This window comes from Martes martes (assembly GCF_963455335.1).
Source record: "Martes martes genome assembly, chromosome: 10".
Classification (NCBI taxonomy): domain Eukaryota; kingdom Metazoa; phylum Chordata; class Mammalia; order Carnivora; family Mustelidae; genus Martes; species Martes martes.
In genome coordinates this window covers 13,432,667-13,454,160 of record NC_137898.1, presented here as the reverse complement: position 1 = coordinate 13,454,160, position 21,494 = coordinate 13,432,667, and the positions used below count along the sequence as shown (strand labels likewise).

The following is a 21,494-nucleotide window of genomic DNA, read 5'->3' as shown; positions in this document are numbered from 1 at the left end:
ATGATAGAATTTGGGAAAGAAAAATATATTTGACTAAAAAAGACTATGTGGTATAATATAAAATGTTATTCTAGAAAATAAAAGGTATTCATAACAACATATATGCTTAGGAACAGGATCCAAAGCCAACATGATAAACAAAATTGATACAATCAGAGAAAAAAAAAAACTTTGTATTTCTTTTATTGTGTTTAGTTTATGTTTTATTTTAGTCAGTTTTTTAATTTTTAAAAATTAAAAAAATCCAGCTTTATTGAGGTTATGGGTGATAAATAAAACTTGCAATAATTAAGGTGTACAACATTGATGATTTTGTATATGCATTTATTGTGAAATCATCACCACAACCAAGCTAATTAACATATTCATCACCTGACATAGTTAAATTTTTTTTTATTTGTGGCAAGAATGCTTAAGATCTACTCTATAAATAAACTACAATGCACTAAAGAAGGGAAAAAATAAGCAAAATACATGGATTTGGGACAAGGAGGCCATGGTTCATATTTAATTTAATTCCCCACAGTTTTAACTTTGAATACTAAGTTAGACTGAAACAAACATTATTGGGGTAGTGTATATATTTTAGAAACCTTAAAAATGCCCACTAAACAACAAGGAGAATACAAAGATATAAGGAATCTGTTCATTTGCTAAGTGAGTGCACAATGTTAATGAAGCCTTGTGTTAGCATAGTCCATGCAAAATATCATCACTGTTTATACAGGCTGGTGAAGGAGACAAAATAGACATGAATGTTTCATTTATTTTTAATCTTTGCTATTACTGCTACAGATTTTTCAAAATGCTGATGTCATTATGGTAGATGACCAAATAACTACTTTATGGTGAGTTTGTTGATCCTAAATCAGCTTATCAGCAGGCTATCATAAATCAAAGTTAGCTACCTTGTGTGAGGATCTGTCAAGGGGGACCCAGAATCAGCCAATATTTTTCTTGTGCTCTTAATGAAAAAATCTTCCCAAAGGACCACTGTATCCTTGAGAGAAAATATAAACTCAATCCAGTTGAAAATTTCATTCTGAGCTGGTATACTTTATATTCCATTTAGGCTAGATTCTTGAAACAATTTGTTCATGTTGTGTTATAATCATATACTTACTTTCTTTCTTGCCTCCTGTCTAGCCTACACATTCCTCATGATTCAATCTTACTTATTGTTAATACAAAGTGACTGTTATAAAATATGCATTACTAATTTTCCAATTAATTTTCTTCTATTTGACTAAGATTTTTTTTTTAACCTCCACAAGAATGACATTCAGTATGATTTGCCTATAAGCTCCAATATGACCTTGGACATCACTTGGGACTTAAAGTATCTGGCTACAATGTTTATTTATTCAATTGGAGTGAAGAAGAATATAGGGAGATACAAGAGGAAGTGTTTCATGCAGAAAAAGAGGAAAACGATTGGGTAAAACATTTCTATTTTTTTTTTTAAGATTTTATTTATTTATTTATTTGACAGAGAGAGTTCACAAGTAGGCAGAGAGGCAGGCAGAGAGAGAGAGAGGAGGAAGCAGTCTCCCTGCTGAGCAGAGAGCCCGATGCGGGGCTCGATCCCAGGACCCTGAGATCATGACCTGAGCCAAAGGCAGAGGCTTTAACCCACTGAGCCACCCAGGCGCCCCAAACATTTCTATTTTTTGATGTTGCAATTTAACTGGCAGAGTATTAAACAAAGATTTTTGGACCCACCTTTGCAACTGCATAGGAAGACATTAAGTGGAATTTTTGCATCCAATGGTTAAAGTTCTCTTCAGAGCATCTTTTACTTCTTTGTTCCTTAAGCTGTAGATCAATGGATTCAGCATAGGGATCACCAGGGTGTAAAACACAGAGGCCATTTTATCAATGTCAAAAGTATGGCTAGACTTGGGTTGCAGGTAAATAAACAGTAATGTCCCATAGAACACAACCACCACTGTCAGATGGGAGCTACAGGTGGAGAAGACTTTGTATCTCCCCTCGGTTGAGTTCATCTTGAGAATGACCACAAGAATGAACAGGTAGGATATAAGAACAATCAAGAGGGAAGAGAGCAAATTACAGCCTGCAAAAATTAAAATGATCAATTCTAATTCATGCGTATCAGAACAAAGCATGGATATGAGAGGAAGGCAGTCACAGTAAAAGTAATTGATAATGTTAGAGCCACAGAAGGACAATTTAAATAGCTTAATTGTGAGAAAGAGTGACACAAATGTGCTGTAGAGGTAAGGTGCAAGGACCAGCACCCAACGCACCTTCCCCGCCATGATGACAATGTAGAGGAGAGGTTTACAGATGGCTACATAGCGATCATAGGCCATTGCTGAAAGAATAAACAGTTCAGTGATAATGAAAATCTCAAAGAATGCCAGCTGGGTGGCACACCAATTGTAGGAAATTGTATTTTGGGGCACCACAAAGTTTACCATCATCTTTGGGCCAATGACAGTGGAATAACCGAGATCAGTAATTGACAAATGTCTAAGAAAAAAGTACATGGGAGTATGTAGCTTGGAGTCCAAATGGGTCAAGATAACTATGCCCAGATTGCCTATCACTGTGACCAAGTATATGATGAGGAAGATTCCAAAGAAAGGTGCTTGCAGCCCAGGGTTGTTGGTGATCCCCATGAGAATAAATTCAGTCACCTCACTCACTGCAGTATGATTCTGTTTCTCCATATGGTTCATTTTGGTAATCTGTGTAAGGTATAAAATAATTATGTATTATATTTGAGATGTTATCTTCTAAGAGAATTTAAAATATTGTGTATGAGATACATGCATGAGATACAGATAACCTTTTTTAAAAGATTTTATTTATTTATTTATTTGAGAGAAAGACTGGGAGCTGGGAGAGAGAGAGAGAGAAAGAGGGAGAGGGAGAGAGAGAATCACAAGCAGAGTCTGTGCACTGAGCATCTGAGCCCCATGTGGGGCTCAATTCCAGGTCCCTGAGATCATGACCAGAGCCAACATCCACAGTCAGAAATTCAATTGACTGAGCCATCCAGGCACCTAGATACAGATATAATTTCTTTATCATGAAACCAAATGGAGACTCCTCTTACCATCAGGCCCAAACTAAGCAAACTTAACTCACAATGTAGTGTAGGTGCCTGACAATCAGTTTTTTATTGTAATGTAAATCCCTGAGATTAAGATTTTCATTGCCAAGGTGTCAATTTCAAAAACATCCATCTCAAATAAGCACGTTACCAGCTACACAACTAGGTAAAGAGCCAGCTCCCCACCCATGAAGTCTCCCTTTTAGAAAGCCCTGGGTGACTTAGAAGACCGACTGCTGGAGGGACCCAGCATTTCCCTTCCCAGGCTTTAATTCCTGCTCCTATGTTTTATAGTCACCAATACAGAGGAAACCCGTGAAACTCTAGACATTCCATCCTTGACCCCAATAAAGGTAGAAGTCCAGGTCCTCCAAGCTCTCCAAGACCAAGAGTAACATGGGTCCAGTGGCATCCCTAGCTGATAGCATTCCTGTGAGAGACTGCCGTCCATACACAACACAGTGATGGAAACTTTGCTCAAGCATTCTTCAAAGGGGCCAAATACTTTGAAGTGGTTGTTTTGAAACAATTACCTGCTTTTCTGGACCCAAAGTTAAGTATGTCAGAATATCTATTATACATCAGCCTTTTAAAATTTTGAAGCAAATCACAGACCTATACCCCTGGGGCTAATAATACATTATATGTTTATTAAAAAAAATTTAAAAAAAATTTTGAAGCAAAGAAAACAAATATCTATACCTAAACCATTAGCCTTTACCTTGTTGGCAATAATCGTATCTGTGTAAAGTAGCAAGACATAAAACAAACAAACAAACAAATAAAAACCTTTCTAAAAGTTTGGTGGACCAATGCATGAGGTGGTGTTCAGGAAACCTCTGACATTAAATACATATTTCAATATTCTCACTGCAATATGGCTCAATTGATTTACCCAATGCAAAATATGTGTAATATGTTAATTTCAGAATTTTGTTACTAATATCTTGTCCACATTTGCCACATCTGGTGTTTCTGCCTAGTGAATCGCTTTTTCTAATGCTCTTTCAATAATATATTCCTCTTGCACAAAAAGGATTTGACCATTCTCATTTTTTTATGAATTCTTTTTGGAGATTTATCTAGAGAGTCCCAATGGGAAGAAGAAGAATACAAATGGATATCAAGCACTGATAGAGAACTCATCATGTGCTGGACAGTTTTCTAAGCACTTTACATATATTAACTCATATAATGCACACAATACCTCTAGGAAGTAGAGAATATCACCATATCCATTTGGAAGTCAAAAAAATGACTTAACCAAGGTCACTCAGGTAAGTAGTGGAGTCAAAATTCAAAAAAGTTATTCTGTCTTCAGAATCTATTCTCATAAGCACAATAACAGTCTTTCTCTTAAGGTCACCTTGAGTCAGTTGATAGGAAATGAAAAGTGGGACAGGAGGACCATCAGGTAAATAAGGATGCACAAAGATTGTTGTTAAAATAGATGACAGAAGCAATGAGTTCTATGAAAACAAGGGTGCTCTAAAAAGCACAGCTCAGAGTACCAGAGAGTATAGAGCAAGTGTCTCCAACACATTAATCCTATTGATGATGGGAAAGTATAGTGCAAAGGAAGAAACCATTTTGTAGATCATAATGCCCTTCAAGACTTTGGTGATGATCCAGTTTAAGCTATACATCCTGACATTTTCAAAGGCCGGTGTTCTCAACTCACCTTACCGGAGAATCTACTTTGACTTCTGTTTAATCCTCACTGGTTGTTGCCAAATGTATTTAAACATTTTCCTACTCCCTTGAGACTCATTTTGTTAAAATTTTAATCTAACTCTATGGTTTTTAAAAAAATGCATGTAATTACTTGAGGGAGAGTACCGTGGGTCTCTGTTTATTCTTGGAACATCTCATTGAGAAAAGTCAAAGGTATTTTGTGCCTGTGTCTGACTGAATAAATAAATTATACAATATCAGTAAGACTGGAAATCATAAATATGCTTTTGTCAGCATCTCAGTTGTATATCATACATGTATTAGGTATATTACCCCCCCCACACACACACAACACATGATCAAATGGAAGAATGACTTCCTAGAAAAATACTATGTAATATTTGGGGCGCCTGGGTGGCTCAGTGGGTTAAAGCCTCTGCCTTCGGCTCAGGTCATGATCCCGGGGTCCTGGGATCGAGCCCCATATCGGGATCTCTGCTCAGCGGGGAACCTGCTTCCCTCTCTCTCTCTGCCTGCCTCTCTGCCTACTTGTGATCTTTGTCTGTCAAATAAATAAATAAAATCTTAAAAAAAATACTATGTAATATTTGATAATACAGCATCCACTATCCAAAGATAATTTTACTGGATATATAATTATGGGTTGATACAAGACAATGCTTTATGACTTGTATTGTTGCTGCCAGCGTATCAATGGTACATCTTCTTCTGTTCATAAAGTATCTTTCATCTCTGTTTTTAAGGATTTCTCTTTTATCATTGGTTCTTAGAAATTGGATTCTGATGTGGGTGTAATTTCCTTTCTATTTACCCTGCTTAGGATAATTTCAGCTTCTTATATCATATGCCTATATATAAACATGTACCTATATGTAAATGTATCATATAGTTGTTTTTAAATAAATTTGAAAAAAAAAATCTAGACATTTCTTCCAGTGGCTTTTCTGCTCTATATACTCTTTTTCCCCCTTGTTTAGTGTGGAGCTTGTTATTTTTCCACAGATCACTTAGTGTTTATCCAATTTTTGTTTCCTCTCTGGCTTCATTGGGGTAGCCTCCATTGTGATATGTTTAAGTGTGGTTGTCATTTCTTTTTCAGCTGCTACTACTCTCATTCAACATATATTTTTCTGCATCTAGTATTGTCTTAATTTATAGAAATTCCACTTGGTCATTTTTAATTTTTATTTGCATCCTCAAAATGTGAGTGTTTTTATTAAATCTTTCAGTATATTGGACATATTTATAATATCTTTTAAAATCCTTGCTTGATAATTCTATCATCACAATTTCAGGACTATTTTAATCATCTCCTGGTGGGGTCACATGTTTCTGCTTTCACATATGCATAGTATTTGTGATTAGACACTAAAAATTTTATATTCGGTACTATAATTTTGTGTCTTCCTCAGATAATATTAAGTCATAAACCATGTTAAACAATGTTAATAATGTTATAAACAAGGATGACTTGGTTTTTGTTTTGTTTTGTTTTGATTGTTTCCAAACTATATGAATAGAAAAGAGTCTAAAGTAGCTTTTACCTCTGAGATCTCTTTGGATGCCTAGGTTTTGAACATGGATGCTACACTCCAGCTTTCTGAAATTCTCATGTCTTCCTGCTCTGTGTGATCTCTGGAATTGTTCAACTTGCATTTCCAAGCTCATTCTTTTAACCACCTTCTGGACTTTCACTGTAGGCATGACCAGGTTGATGTTGGGCCATAAACTCAAGAAGACCTTGTAATGTAATTATTTTAATGTAAATAAATTAAATTCTCTGAAGGTAGGGATTGACAGAATGGATTAAAAAAAATCCTGATCCAATTATACATTATCTACAGGAGACTCACTTTGTTTATACTTTGTTGTGGGTTCAGAAAATACAGTGAAAACAGGATTGAGAAGATACCTACCACTTCCCACCAAAAAAGCCCTGACAGAAACAAACACACACTTGGTTTACTGATGCAGCATTTAATAAGGGTTTTTAGTGGGACAAATGTGAGGTTCACATTAAGAGAAACATTAAATCAAAAACAAGGAATATTTTGGGTGGGTGTATTTAATTAAGATCCAAAATATGAACTAAATATATAAATATATTGGTTGAAAATAAAAGAAAGAATTTGCACATTATAATTAGTCTCTGTTCTGGAGCCAAAAAGAATGTAATTTTATCTATTAGATTTTTAAGTGGCATTTGCCTTTATCATAGTTTATTATAACAATATTCCTTATTGAATATTAGATGCAAAGTTTGCATTGATTTTTAATGACCCTGTGGAAGGCAGTCTTTATCTCTTTGTTCCTTAGGCTGTAGATCAAGGGGTTAAGCATAGGGATCACTAATGTGTAAAACACAGAGGCCATTTTATCAGTATCAAAGGAATGGGCAGATTTGGGCTGCATGTACATAAAGAGTAGAGACCCATAGAACACAACTACCACTGTCAGATGAGAGCCACATGTGGAGAAAGCTTTTTTCCTGCCCTCTGCAGAATGCATTCGAAATATAGATATCAGAATTAGTATGTAGGACACTAGGACTGCCAGCAGGGAAGAGATCAAATTAAATGCTGAAAATACTATAATCAACAGTTCTATTTCTTGTGCATTTGAGCAGAGCATAATTAACAAGGGAACATCATCACAATAGAAATGACTGATAACATTAGAACCACAGAAGGTCAATGTAAAAATCTTAATAGTGAACATTAGAGCCTGAAAGGTACTGTAGAGGTATGGAATGCCCACCAGCACATGGCAAAGTCTCTGGGACATAATAACATTGTAGAGCAGAGGGTTACAGATGGCCAGATAGCGGTCATAGGCCATAGCTGACAAGATGAAAAGCTCACTGATAATGAACATAAGGAAGAAAGCCAACTGAGTGGCACATGCACAATAAGAAATGGTATTTTGATCCACAACAAAATTTACCAGCATCTTGGGACAAATGACAGTAGAATTACCAAGGTCAATAAAAGCCAGGTGTTTGATAAAAAAATACATAGGTGTGTGGAGGCGGGAGTCCAACTGGATCAAGGTGATCAGTCCCAGGTTGCTCACTACTGTGATTGTGTAGATGATGAGAAAGAGCCCAAATAGGGGAACCTGAAGCTCAGGCAGCCTTGTGACCCCCATCAGAATGAACCCAGTGAGCGACGTTAGATTCTGTGGGTCCATTTAGTCCAGTTAACTCTTCTAGGAAGAAACAGAGAGGTTGCCATCTGCTTTCACATAGTATCATTTAAACATATTACAATGTTTGCAGACAGAATGTAGATTTTTTCTTTGTAATGGGATAGAAAAATAATTCCCCTGTCTGATTTTGAAACTAAAAGAATTGACAGACCCTTCTACTTCTCAACAGGAGGGATCTACATGAAACACATGCACTGACATGGCTGATTAAACTCTAAATAGATTCAACAATATTTGGAACATATCCACTGATTTTTAAAAAGCCATATAAGTGTTGATACAGATTTATTAGATTTTATTTCTTCTATACAATGGTATCATAATTTTCCTTTAGTACACTTGCAGTTTCATATGAGAATTCCGGGGAAATTTTGATATTCTTAAAGAAAGAAGCAGAAGTAATATGGAACTAACGAAGTTTGAGATTTAAGTTCCCTCATGAGCATTTTCAAGGCCCTGGATGGGGACTTTGTAATGAACTAACAAAGTGATATATCTTTGTAAAAGTTGAAAATGTAAAATATTTTAATTTTTTAGCCTTGATCAATTAAGTCTGCTTTCTCTCTCCAATCCCACTTCTGCTCCACCATTCTTCAGCTAATATCAAGACGCATCGGTATGTCTGCAGGCATTTGTGGGGTCCAGTAAAGAGGAGGTTGAGTAAATAATCCTTTATTTGATGGTTAGTGAGTATATCTATGCTTCAAAATCAATGATATTCATCACTGAATAGTGCTATCTATTTTGGTGTAAGAACAGCTTCTAAGAACACTCATACCACCCAATAGCCTGAGATGTATGTAAGATTTCATTAATAAAAACATGTTCATAGATTTTATGATGATTTTGACTACAAGTGAACTTTTTTTTTTTTTTTAACATTTTATTTATTTATTTGACAGACAGAGATCACAAGTAGGCAGAGAGGCAGAGGGAGAGAGGGGGAAGCGGGCTCCCCGCTGAGCAGAGAGCCCGATGCGGGGCTTGATCCCAGGACCCTGAGATCATGACCTGAGCCGAAGGCAGAGGCTTTAACCCACTGAGCCACCCAGGCGCCCCTACAAGTGAACTTTTAATATTACTTTTCCACTCTAAACACTCACATTTACACCTCAATTTACATGCATAATTTTTATTTCCTTTTTTTTTTAAAGAAGACTCTTAAATTTGTATAAGCTTCAAAATGCACAAAATTTGGGTCCATTCCTCAGGTGCCTGGTGGCAAAGTTGGTTAAGTGTCTGAATCTTGGCTTTGGTTCAGATGGAGATCTCAGGGTCCTGAAATCTAGCCTTGTGTCAGGCTTCATGCTCAGCAGGGGTCTGCTGAGGACTCTCTCTCCCTCTCCTCTGCCCATCCTCCACACCAATAAATAGATTTTTAAAAAAGATTTTATCTATTTATTTGAAAGAGATAAAGAAAGCATGAGCAAGGGAGGGACAAAGGGAGACAGAGAAGAACACTCCCCAGTGAGCTGGGAGAGCAACACAGGATTCACAGGATTCAATTTCAGGACCCTGCGATCATGACCTGAGCAGAAGGCAGATGTTTAACTGACTGAGCCACTGCCCCCATAAATGAATCTTAAATGAATCTTAAAAAAAAAAAAAAAAGTGGATCCCTTTTTGTTAAAATATACAATTTACATCAATATTCAGGGATTTTCAATATTGAATTTTATATGCTATATTTCCTTTAATGTAGTCACTTATATTCATAAATTAATTCTTCCACTGTGGATATGATAAGGTCTATAAAGCATTTAACATACTTACTTGAACATTTATTCCATCAACTTATTTCTTGACCTGTGGACTGGGATAGATGAAGAGTTTAACACTGATTTGAAAATATTTCAGGGAAAAGTCTTTCCTTTTTCATTTCATAAAATTTACATGGGAAGTCAGTGAAGCAGAGTGATTAAAAACAGTGAACCTGCTTTAGCTTAATCCACTTGGATTCCCTTCCTTTCACATACAGAACATGTGGAATTCTGTAAGCACGATTTTCAACTAGAAGAGTAGTTGGAGTTGAACATATCTAGTCAGATAAATGGAGATTAGAATTACTATAATGTAACTAGGTGTCTAGCATTAGCCTGCACAACTATCAGTCTGAATGGGTCAAGGTAGACCCTTCTACAGAGTGGTGGGAACTCCTGGGACCCTCCCACAAGGTCAGCTGGAGTCTGAAGATACTTGGTGGCAGTTGGCCGAGTTCTAAGAATTCAGCTGCTACTTTTTAGTGTTGATTTAGGCAGTTCAATCCCAGAAATGGGCATGGAGGAGCAAAGATATATGGGAGATTGTTGAACTATTTATTTCCCATTTTGCTAGATGATATTGTCTGCTGTTCTTCCGTTGGGTCTCACCCAGCTTTCAGGGTACTTCCTCTTGCACAATAAATGCCAAGTGTTGCAGAATCTGCTATCATGGATTTTCCCACAGAATAGAAAATGCACTGGGCTAACCAAGTAATTCAGAATTCCAGTACCAATCCTACCACTTTGAAATCTTTAATGTGTGGCTAGCAATTATTCTAGTGAGTTTATTGAATTTATCTCCCTTTTTAGTGTCACTTATTATCTCCCTAGGAAGTCGGCTAAATTCTGTTACCCTGACCATTCTTTTTTTCATATTAATTTTTATTTTATTGCGGTAAGAATACTTAACATGAGATCTACCTCACTAAAAGATGTTTAAATGTATAATACAGTATTGTTAATCATATGCACATTGTTGTATAACACATCTGTAGTTTTATTAATCTTGCAGTAACTGAAACTTTATACCTGTTGGTTACCAATTCCCCATATGATCTAGGAACCCCACTTCACCCCCCCCATTTTATTTTATTTTATTTTCAGTGTTCCAAAATTCATTGTTTATGCACCACACCCAGTGCTCCATGCACGTGTCCCCCATAATACCCACCACCAGGCTCACCCAACCCCCCACCCCTTTCCCCTCCCAAACCCAGTTTGTTTCTCAGAGTCCACAGTCTCTCATGGTTCGTCTCCCCCTCCAATTCCCCCCAACTCACTTCTCTCCATCTCTCAATGTCCTCCATGTTATTCCTTATGCTCCACAAGTAGGTGAAACCATATGATAATGGACTCTCTCTGCTTGACTTATTTCACTCAGAATAATATTCTCCAGTCCCATCCATGTTGATACAAAAGTCGGGTACTCATCCTTTCTGATGGAGGCATAATACTCCATTGTATATGTGGACCATATCTTCTTTATCCATTTTTCCATTGAAGGGCATCTTGGTTCTTTCCACAGTTTGGCGACTGTGGCCATTGCTGCTATGAACATTGGGGTACAGATGGCCCTTTTCACTACATCTGTATCTTTGGGGTAAATACCCAGTAGTGCAATTGCAGGGTCACAGGGTAACTCTATTTTTAATTTTTTGAGAAATCTCCACACTGTTTTCCAAAGTGGCTGCACCAACTTGCATTCCCACCAACAGTGTAAGAGGGTTAGGAACCCTACTTCTGAGTATTTATCAAAAAGAATTGCTCTCAAGATCTTAAAGAAATAGTAATACTCTGTCCATTCTTCTTTTTTGAAAAAGATATATGATCAATTTTGAATATCATCATGTAAACATTTAAAATACTTCTATTTAGGGCTAACAGAGTATACGGGATATAAAAAGTATGCAAAGGGATGACTTTTTAATCTTTAGACATGGTAACATTAGTAAGGAGTTATTTGAGGTTCAGGACTTTGTTCATAACTCTTAGAAGTTATTCTACTCATTCAGTTTGTAAAGCCCATTCTGCACAAATAAAAAAAGTAGTAAGCAACCCAGTTGGGAAAACAAATGAATTACTAAAATGTCTACATGCTCATACCTGTGAGTCCTCACATTACAACTATTTGTAGTTTATAAAATACAGCATAGGAAATATATATCTTAAAATATTATTTTTCAAATATTTCACTGGATATATTTATATGAAAGAATATTATTAAACATCCCATAAGACATATACTGAAATTATTTGTTATATGAAATTCACATGTATCTTGGCATTCTGTATTTTATCTATAAATCCTAACCTTAATATTTTCTAGTTAATGAGACCAGTGATGATTTTTTTCAGGTAGTTCTAACCTTCTCTTTATTTATAATATCCAAATTCTGGTATAGATTCTCACAAATCAAACAGATCTATGACATCAGTCAATACATAGGACTTAGTGTCCTAAAAAGACCATTCCTCTCCAGGAAAGTACAGTTAACAAAACATGTAATGAATTTTTGTGGTGTGTTAGAAAGAATCAGCTGTCAGTCACCATAAGAGTGCCCATGGTCAGAAGTCAGGAGTCATGGGAAATTGCAAAGACTCAGGTGATAATCAAAATTAACAAGTCCTAACCACTCACCTTTAATGAACTGGGTTTTCTTCTTCCAAATTACTTTTACTTTTTCTTGGGGTAGGGACAATTTATGCTTTCTTCTCCTTGTGATGCTCTCTGAGGAAATAGCATGTAATTCACCCAGATGATGATGCCCAAATCATCTGAGAAATTTTTAAAAATTGTTGTCTGTTACCTACCAATTATCCAGGACACCCTACATATTCCCTAGTGAAAAATGTAACAGACAACTCAAGGAAAGGAACAAACAACTTAAATGATCTAGATAGTTCCATGGAGACTTATGTGATATAAGTGCAGTTATTCATACGAGCCAATGATTACAGTAACAACGGAAAATACTTTGACATCAGCTTTAGCCCAGTAAAACTGGAACAGTTTCAAAAACCGTGGATAAATTTGAAAATAACATCATAATCAGACGGGATTTTTTCTTTGAATTTATTATTCAAATACAAATATATCAGTGGCCACTGGGTAAAATATGTCATTTAATCTCAGCAAGATGGATATTACTATTCCCATATTCAGAGGACCCCAAGCTCATATAATTTGCCCAAAGTCACATGGTTGACAAGTAGAAGTTTTGAAACAAAGTCTCATCTTTAAAGGACTGATACACATGCCTTGTTCTTTCATATGGCAAATTTGTAATCATTACTGTAATGCAATGAGTTACTATAATATTTACCTCAAGGGTGGTGTCTCCTGAGCTGAGATCCTACCAACCGTGGATGTTTAGTGCAACCTGATTAAGAGTAAAATCTACTGTCTTGTTTTCAAATTCACTAATTCTTTTTCTGCAAGGTCTAGTCTGCTGTTAAAAAGTGAACAATAAAATGTTCATGTCTGATATTACCACCTGCCCCTGGTAACACATTTAGATTCTCTATCATAATTCCTGTTTCTCTTTTTAATGTCCGCATTTGCCTTTAAATTCTTGCAAATATTTGCAACTGTTTTAAAGCCCTTAGCTGCTAGTTCTGCCCTTATCTGCTAATTCTATTATCTCTGTTATTCCTAGGTCTAGTACGGATGATTTGTTTTTCCTGGGGTTATGGACAACTTTTTCCTGCTTCTTCAACCTGCAGAGAAATATAACTTTGCATGCTAAACATTGCAAACATTCTGCAGTTGAGTAGGGATTTTCTTTTTAAAGATTTTATTTACTTATTTGACAAAAAAAAAAAAAAAAAAAAAAAAGGCAAAAGCAGAGGGAGCTGCAGAGGGACAAGCAGGCTCCTGCTGAGCAGGGAGTCCAATACAGGGCTCCATTCCAAGACCCTGGGTTCATGACCTGAGCCAAAGGCAGACAACTTAACAGACTGAGCCACCCAGGGGTCCCTGAGTAGGGAACTGTTCTTTAAACAATGTTGCATTTTAGCAAACTTTTTTTACTTGCAAATTGACTTAATCCTTCTGAGAGTTAGTGTTGAGCTCTGTTACAATGCAGTTTAGTGAATCTTCTCCTCTGGGGCAAGTTCTCTCTTTTGCTGTCTGCACTAGAAGTTAGATATTCAGTGTTTCCTCACTAAGGTTTGACAGAATTTGAATGTATCTCACCTGTGTGAATCACTCACTTTCATCATACAGATCCCTGGTAGATTCTTTTTCTCTCATAGTTGTTCCTGACCTGGGATTATGGGGTCTCACCTTAATATGTGCACTTCAGAAGCTATCCGAAGTCTCAAACTCCATGCTGAATTCCTCTGCTTAGGTCTTTCTAATCCTGTACTTAACTCCCACATTCCAGCACTCAGCCCTTCCTGATCTCATCTTGTGCTTTCTTTTCAACTTGACTACTGTGTTTTCCATGTGCCCCAACCACTGCCCCATGTTAGGAATCAGTTAACACGCCCCTTTTCTCTAGATCAGAGTCCTGAACCACCATTTGCCAAATACCTGAAAACATTTGTTACCTGTGTGTTAACAATTTTCCAGTTATTTCAGTAGCAGAGTTATTAAAATCCAAGATTCCTGTTACAGAGATTGACAAAACTCCTGAGGAAACACATGCTACCAATTTCCCCTTATCAGTCTGATTTTTAGCATCCTTCTGGATGTAGGAAAGACAGTAGGGTTCAAAGCTCACAGGCAAGAAAGAATTCTTAAGATGTCTTTGGTGCAAAGAGGTGGTTTTATTAAAGCACAGGAGAGGATCTGTGGGCAGAAAGAGCAACCGGGGTCATGAGGAGTAGCCCATTATATACTTTCGAGTTGGAAGGGGTTAGAAATAGTGTAAGCCTCCCAGGTATTTTGGAAACAAGGTTTCCAGGATCCTGAGGGCCTTGCTATTGTTAGGAAAGGTCAATAGTTACCAACTGGGGTTGGGATAATGTTAAGCTAAGATTACCTTTTGCCTTTAACAGAGTATTAACATCTCAACAGCTAAGTTCCTAGAGGACTGTCACTCTGTTACAGAACCTGGACTGGATCCTGGTGGAAGAACCAAGGGGCACTTGGAGACTTTGGAGGATCAGAGGTTTATTTAACACCAGTGGGCTCAGAGGAGGTTGTTCTCCAAAGGTCTGAGCCCCAGCACAAGCAGAGAGGGGAATTTATACCCTTCTACTTCCACATACTTAGTACTTTTAGAGTGTGGGAAATGGAGAAGGGAAGAAGAACCTGGAAGGGTTTTGAGACAGGGACTGGATTCCCTTGCTGGTTTGGTCAGCCATCTTTAGAGCACAGTTTTTCCCTATCATTGCCCCCTTTGATGCCCCTTTAAACACCTAGTTTAGAGGGCATCATTATCATCTATTGTAATGGCCCTGCAAGGCTAGCATTTGGGCAGTGGCTTGCCTGGTAACAGTATTTTCTATGAATTTAGCAATCCATCTTAAGGTTCCTATGGCTGCCCGATAAGCAATGACAATAACACGTTTCTGCAAGAAAGTCCAATCAGAAGGGGCAGCAATGTAAAGTCCAACTCCTGAGGTGAGGGTGTCCGTGTCATGCTGACAAAAGCCAGGGACCACTGTGAACAGATGTCCATCAGTCGGTGGGATCTCATCAAAGGTGGACCCAGGGCAGGTCCATAGAATCTGATTGGGCTTTCCACTGATGTGGTTCATCCAACTGGTGAGAACCTTCTTTACTCTAGAGTGGTGGACCCATTTGGTGACACCTAAGACCCTGAGGGCAGTTGGGGTGGTTAAAACAACAGTGTGGGTCCCTGTCCACCAGGGTTGGAGGGGGTCCTTTCTAAAGCTTCTCAGGAGATGTGTCTTCGAGTTTTTCCCAGGGCTTGGAGGTGTTGGGACACTTCTAAGTTTCCAATCTGTTCGAGGTCTCCTCTAAGCCTACTTACTATGGAGTATGGTCTGCCATAGAGTCTTTGAGGTGAATTATAGATGTGACAATCTTTTTAATCCATTTGACTAGAATAAACAATATCAACGACCTCAAACAGTTATGCTCTGGAGAAGTATAACGTTCAGGTCCAGGCATAAAGGTAGCTGGATTTAAAATCTGACAGGTTTTAGTTATTCAGGCATCTCTATCAATATATTTAGTAAGTTGTCCTTCATCGTCCATCAGCGTCCTTTGGTTTCTAAGATCCTCTGGACCTGATGTGACATCATTACAGTCAGGTCCTGTTCCATAGCGAGCTTTGAGGGTCCTTTCACCAGGAGCACTGTTGTATGCTTAGCTAAAGCCTTTGTTTACAATTGTACTTCAATAGAGGTGGCTTCAAGGATAAATATAACTGAAAAATAACATTAAGCTCTTTGTTTGAGGTATTAACATTCTAATTACAAAAGATCACTGGCAAGTGGGAGAAAACTTGTCTCAGGAGATAAGGCTATCCCCAAGTGCATTACCCTAGCAATCATAAAGAAAGTGGTATTACCCATTATCTCCACAAGTCCGTAGTTAACCCTATGGAGTGGGGTAGGCTCTGGCTTTTAGGGAATGATTTCATTATCCCATTCACACAGAACTGGTCAAGGTGATACATTACACAATTGTTGGGGAATCAGTCCCATTTTCCAGTTGTTTAATCACATGCCATGGGGGCCTGTTATTTTTATCCCCACAGAATAATAAGCAAGAAGATTGTGTATGTATGAGTTACTGTGATGATTTCTCTTAATTTTACCTCAAGTTGTCTAGCCTTAGGTAAACAACAAACACTTAAAGAAAATCAAATCCAGAATTTAATATCCACAAAGGTGGGTATTATTTCAACAATTTTCTCTCTAAAATAACCCTCATTTCCAGAGATACCCAAGTCAAGACTAATTTACTCGAGAAACAAGTCCCGTTCTAACCAACCTGGCCTAATTATTTACATAAGATCAGCAAGAACAGTGAGTGATCATATAGATCTTTTAGAATCTGCTTTGCTGGAACTTTATAAGGAATATCTAGGTTGAACTTTTAGTAGCCTCTCCAGGCCAGAAGCCAAGCCACATACCTGTCATCAGACATGCCTGTAATACCTCTAAGATTTGGGCAGAGTCCTCTTCATGAGGTCTCCAAAATATCCTGAGTTCCTGTACCTGCCAGGAAGTCACATTCTTTACTCACCTGGTGAGGTTCCTGGGACCTCTGTAAGCAAGGTATCAGGCCAACAGTTCCAAAGGGCTTTATGGCTCCAGGTTTCATAAAGTCAACCTTAGCTCCTTAAAGCTGTCTGGTCATATCTGAGTCTATGCATGTCTTTCTCAAATATGACTTTCCAGTAAAAGCCTTGGTAAAATAACCAATGTTTCTAATGGTGTCCTGTTACAGGAGAACAGATTCTTACTGAACTTATGCAAATGACTAGGATTGCCATGGAAGAAGTTATACTTATGGAGACCTTTTTAGTTTAGTTAGTTTAGTTTTTAGTTTCAGAGGGTTCAGATAGAGAGAAAAGTTGCATGCTTTAGTTTGCTTACAAATGATTTTTATATCAAGTTTCTGTAGATCATAGAACTCTTATGTTTCCTTAATCAGGAAGAGTGAACATTAAGGAACCAGCAATGTTTTTCAAACAAGGATCACAAAACTATAATCATCTTTTTAGTTCATTTAGTCCCATGTTACTGATTCTTGTTCAGTCTGAATGCAACTTCTTAGTTCTGGAAGTTCTTACTCATTTCAGTTTTAGGATTTTTAATATACTGAGTTCCTATATCTCTCCTAAAAGTCCTTTATGTGAATCTCTTTGAAGATATAACTCACTTTACAAGAGAATTAGGACAATTTTAAGTGACAGACTCAGAATAGACATGGTTAATGACCTGATAGGAGAGTTCACTATGATCCGATTGACAAGGAAACTCAGTTATTCTGTGATACATAACACTTCAACAGCCAGAATCAGAATGTTACATACCAAACAAGCAAGCCTAATTAGTCAACAAGACTTTGTTCATGATTTAAATCTTAGGGAAGTTTATTTAAACCTTAGAAAGTTTTAAAGCACATGCCTACATAGCATTAGGGATGTTAAAGTCCTGATAAACTCAAGACATAGAAACTGGTTTTTCTAAGCAGATGGGGGGAAAACAACTATTTACATTTCCTTATCAAGGGGAGACCAACAATTGAGAATACTTTGTTTTTTTGAACAGAGAGAAAATCAACTTTCTATACCAGTGTCTTTTTAAAATTCTTTTCAGGGGACAGCTGGGTGGCTCAGCGGGTTAAGCCGCTGCCTTCGGCTCAGGTCATGATCCCGGGGTCCTGGGATCAAGTCCCACATCAGGCTCACTGTTCAGCAGGGAGCCTGCTTCTCCCTCTCTATCTGCCTGCCTCTCTGCCTACTTCTGCCTACTTGTGATTTCACTCTCTGTCAAATAAATAAATAAATAAACTTTTAAAAAAATAAAATTCATTTCAATCCTAGTCCATCCTGACCACACCTAGAATTCATTTCCAAAGATTTCCCATCACAAACCTTCTACAACTTTCTTTTGCATTCAGGTTTTTGTCCCAAGCTGTTTCTTTCCAAACAAACATTCTCATTTAGGACAAAATTACCTTCTCTTACCTTCAACAAATTGTATTCCCATTCCTTATCTTTCTTACATATCTCCTACTTTTCCACATACAGAGTTGTTTCCCTTATTTCCATCAGTCTTAGTTATAGTTAGCAGAATTTTGTACTCTTTAGAAAACTTAATCTCCAGTGAAGACTAAGGAGTAACCAACTGTGAACTGTTAAACCAGAATTCTTAAACGGCAAATCTGTGAATCAGTTAAGCACAAAACATATTTACCAATAGATTTAAATATTCTTAGTTCTTTGCAGTAAGTCAAAAGCACAAACCTATGTCCAGTAATCAATGCTTTAGCACTTTATCCCATTTGGAAAAGACCCAGATGTTAAAACATGTTAGATGTCCAACAAATTTAATTCCATTTGTCATCCAACCAAAAATTTAAGTTTCAGGTTACCAAAGACTTTGAAAGCTACTTTAACAATTACCCATGAAAACTTTGATGAGACAATTACATTTTATTCATCTTTTACTAACAACCGAACAGAGGTAATACAAGGTTGTAGGACCTTCAGTAAACCTTAATAGAATAAAAGTTTCATGTTTACCACTGATAACTTAAAAGACACATCTGTCTGAACTAAACCAACAAACTTAGTTTAAATGCTGAATTATGTTCCACCAGGATCTTCCCCATGGTCAATTTTCACCTGAGACACGTGGGGAAATCTGGAGTGGGTGGTGTTAGGTCCTGGGGTGCTCTTGTTGTTCCTTGACAGTGAAGGGAAGAGCCGTGGTGCCTGAGGCACTGAAGATGGTCTAAAAGCCAGTAATGCAGGCTGCACCCAAGGTGGTGCAGAAACAGGAAAAGGGGGATGGGGAGGCGAAAGAGACAAAGTGCTGCCAGGGGGCAGAGAAAGGTTCAGGGTTCAGGAGAAGATGCCATGTTTTCCCACCAACAAGGGTGGGGGTGGGGGTGGGGGATAGACAATCCATACTGGGCCAGAGAAGACAGGGAATTTCCCTGAAACAAAGGAGTTTGGGCAGCTGCGTGGGAATATTCCTGAAAGTCCCCATCCTGAAGGACACCTGGGATCGTGACCTGCGTGGAAGGCAGACGCTTAACTGACTGAGCCACTCAGGTGCCTCCCCCACTTTCTCTTAAAGGTAAATGTGAGAGCTCCTGTCATTTTACAACCTGTTTCTGTCTGGATCAAGTTTCCTGTGGGCTGTCAGAGCTGCTAAATCGGGTATCTCCCCACACATGCCTCTTACAAGAAGCAGGAGCACGGGCTTTCTGCAGCTCAGCTTTAGGCCCTGGGTCAGAGGACTGTGGTCCCCACACTTCCTGACGGGTTCATCCTTGTGCAGAGCTCATTCATGTTGCTGTCGCCAATGCCCCCGGGCCGGGCCTCCCTGATAGGCTTTGCTTCCTTACAGCCTTTGGGCTCTTTTACTTGGGTTACAAATTCCCTACTTTGGTCCTTCCTATTGGACCCATGGGGGCAGACTTTGGGCTATCTGAAGCCAAGAATCAATATATGGGAATTGGTCAGGGTGTCTGGGAGTCCCGGCCATAATTTTGTAAATGACCTGGACAGTGAGTAGGTCTTAGGGCCCCTCGGCAGGCCAGTTGACCCCAAAGTTGGCCCATTCCAATTCACATAATGTGCCTAATTTTCCAGATGTTTTCATCCCATAGTCTCCTGAGAATCCCTTCTTAAAATTTTGAGCATACACTCTAAGACAGTAGGTTTTAAAGAGCTTCCTCCCATGATGAACAGGGGGGCTCTCTTGGCCACCCTGTGTGTTCCCTCCCTGTGTCATTGGCATAAAGACAAACAAACAAAGGGTGGTGTCCCTCCAAAGGAAAGACCAGTCAGAGGACATCACAGAGGACACCTGGGTGCCTCTTAGCCATAGCGAGTCCATATAAACCCCAGGCTGCCACCCCAAACGGGTTTGCCTTAGACCCTATGAGATCACCATGGAAGCAATTTAGGCCACTCAGACTCCTTAGGCTTCTGGGGACCCTAAGGGTGCCCACACGTGGGGCCACAGAATCAGCCCGCCTGACAAACCAGGTCAAACTGCACATTCACTCATGCATTCACACTAAAGTTATTACAGTTCCTTCCCCCCGGAGGCCCTGACCTGTGGAATTCCTTTCAGAAATTCCTTCCCATCCCTCCTTATGGGGAGTTCCTGACCTGAAGGACCTCCCTGTCTGGGAGGCCCTACCTGTGAGACATCTAAGAGGTCTCTGGGAGGTGATCAGTCTCCCCATCCACTCACAGGGGTTGGGCCTGATTGGGTCCTGGTGATGAAGTTCTAGAACCTAGGTCAGGTTCGGTGGAGTGAGGTTCGGAGCCGACGGCTAAGAAAGAATTCTTAAGACGTCTCTGGTGCAAAAAGGTGGTTTATTAAAGCACGGGGACAGGACCCGTGGGCAGGCAGAGATGCAGCTGCCCCGGGGATGTGAGGAGTGGTTGGTTATATACACAGGAGTTAGGTAGGTGAGGACAAAGGGGGTGTTCAGAAGGGCTATCAGGGTAAAGAAGACTGTCAGGATATTGAAGTCCTTGTTACTATCCAGCCAAGGCCGCTTTCCCTCTAATGAGGCACTGACATAAAGACAATTGGGAGTCTCCTGGTGGAATGTCGCATTCCTGCTATCAAGCGTCCTTGTGAGTGAGATTTAGGTTTAGAAGCAATTTAACTTTATTTACTTATCCTTCTACCTCAGCCTCCTTCAGTTTTTATGGAGGGGAGGGTGATGTTAGGGCTTGAGGAACTGAGTTATGTGCCTCTGGAAATTGGGCTATTGATAAGGTAACTTCTTTGTTGTAAATCTCAAGGACATTTGTAAACCAAGGGAGACTCCTGCCTTGCAGGATTGTGATCTCTGCAAGTTAACTATTTGTTTCTCGTTTATGGCAGTCAGGGGTGCCTGAGGAATGTCACACGCATTTCCCAGGGGAGTGGGTGGAGAGGGGGTGCAAGGTGCCAGCTTTTGCTTTGTCCTCAGCCAGCCTCCTGCTCCCTCATCACTGGGGCCCCAGGCCTTACTGGAATCTGACATTGGGACCAGGTCCTGACCTACCAAGTCTCCTTTGAGTCCGGGTGGGAACAGCGGGGTGGCCAACCTGAGGCAACTGGAGGGAGACTGCCACAAATTCGGCAGG

At 38.9% G+C, this 21,494-nt stretch overlaps 2 protein-coding genes across 2 annotated transcripts in view; both read right to left on the bottom strand.

The window, feature by feature from the left end:
• Positions 1-1,745: 1,745 nt before the first annotated feature.
• Positions 1,746-2,705, bottom strand: LOC308351043 (olfactory receptor 8K1; the record flags this gene model as incomplete). Its single annotated transcript, XM_080816527.1, has 1 exon — positions 1,746-2,705. One exon carries the CDS (start codon positions 2,703-2,705, stop codon positions 1,746-1,748), a length of 960 nt encoding a protein of 319 aa, XP_080672653.1.
• A 4,319-nt stretch (positions 2,706-7,024) lies between these two features.
• Positions 7,025-21,494, bottom strand: part of LOC308351081 (olfactory receptor 8K5-like) — a gene marked incomplete at both ends in the record, with an annotated part of 48,614 nt that continues 34,144 nt past the window's right edge. Inside the window, one exon of the mRNA XM_080816562.1 lies at positions 7,025-7,816. Within this exon, the coding sequence (XP_080672688.1) occupies positions 7,025-7,816 (792 nt within the window). The remainder of the gene's footprint in view (positions 7,817-21,494) is intronic.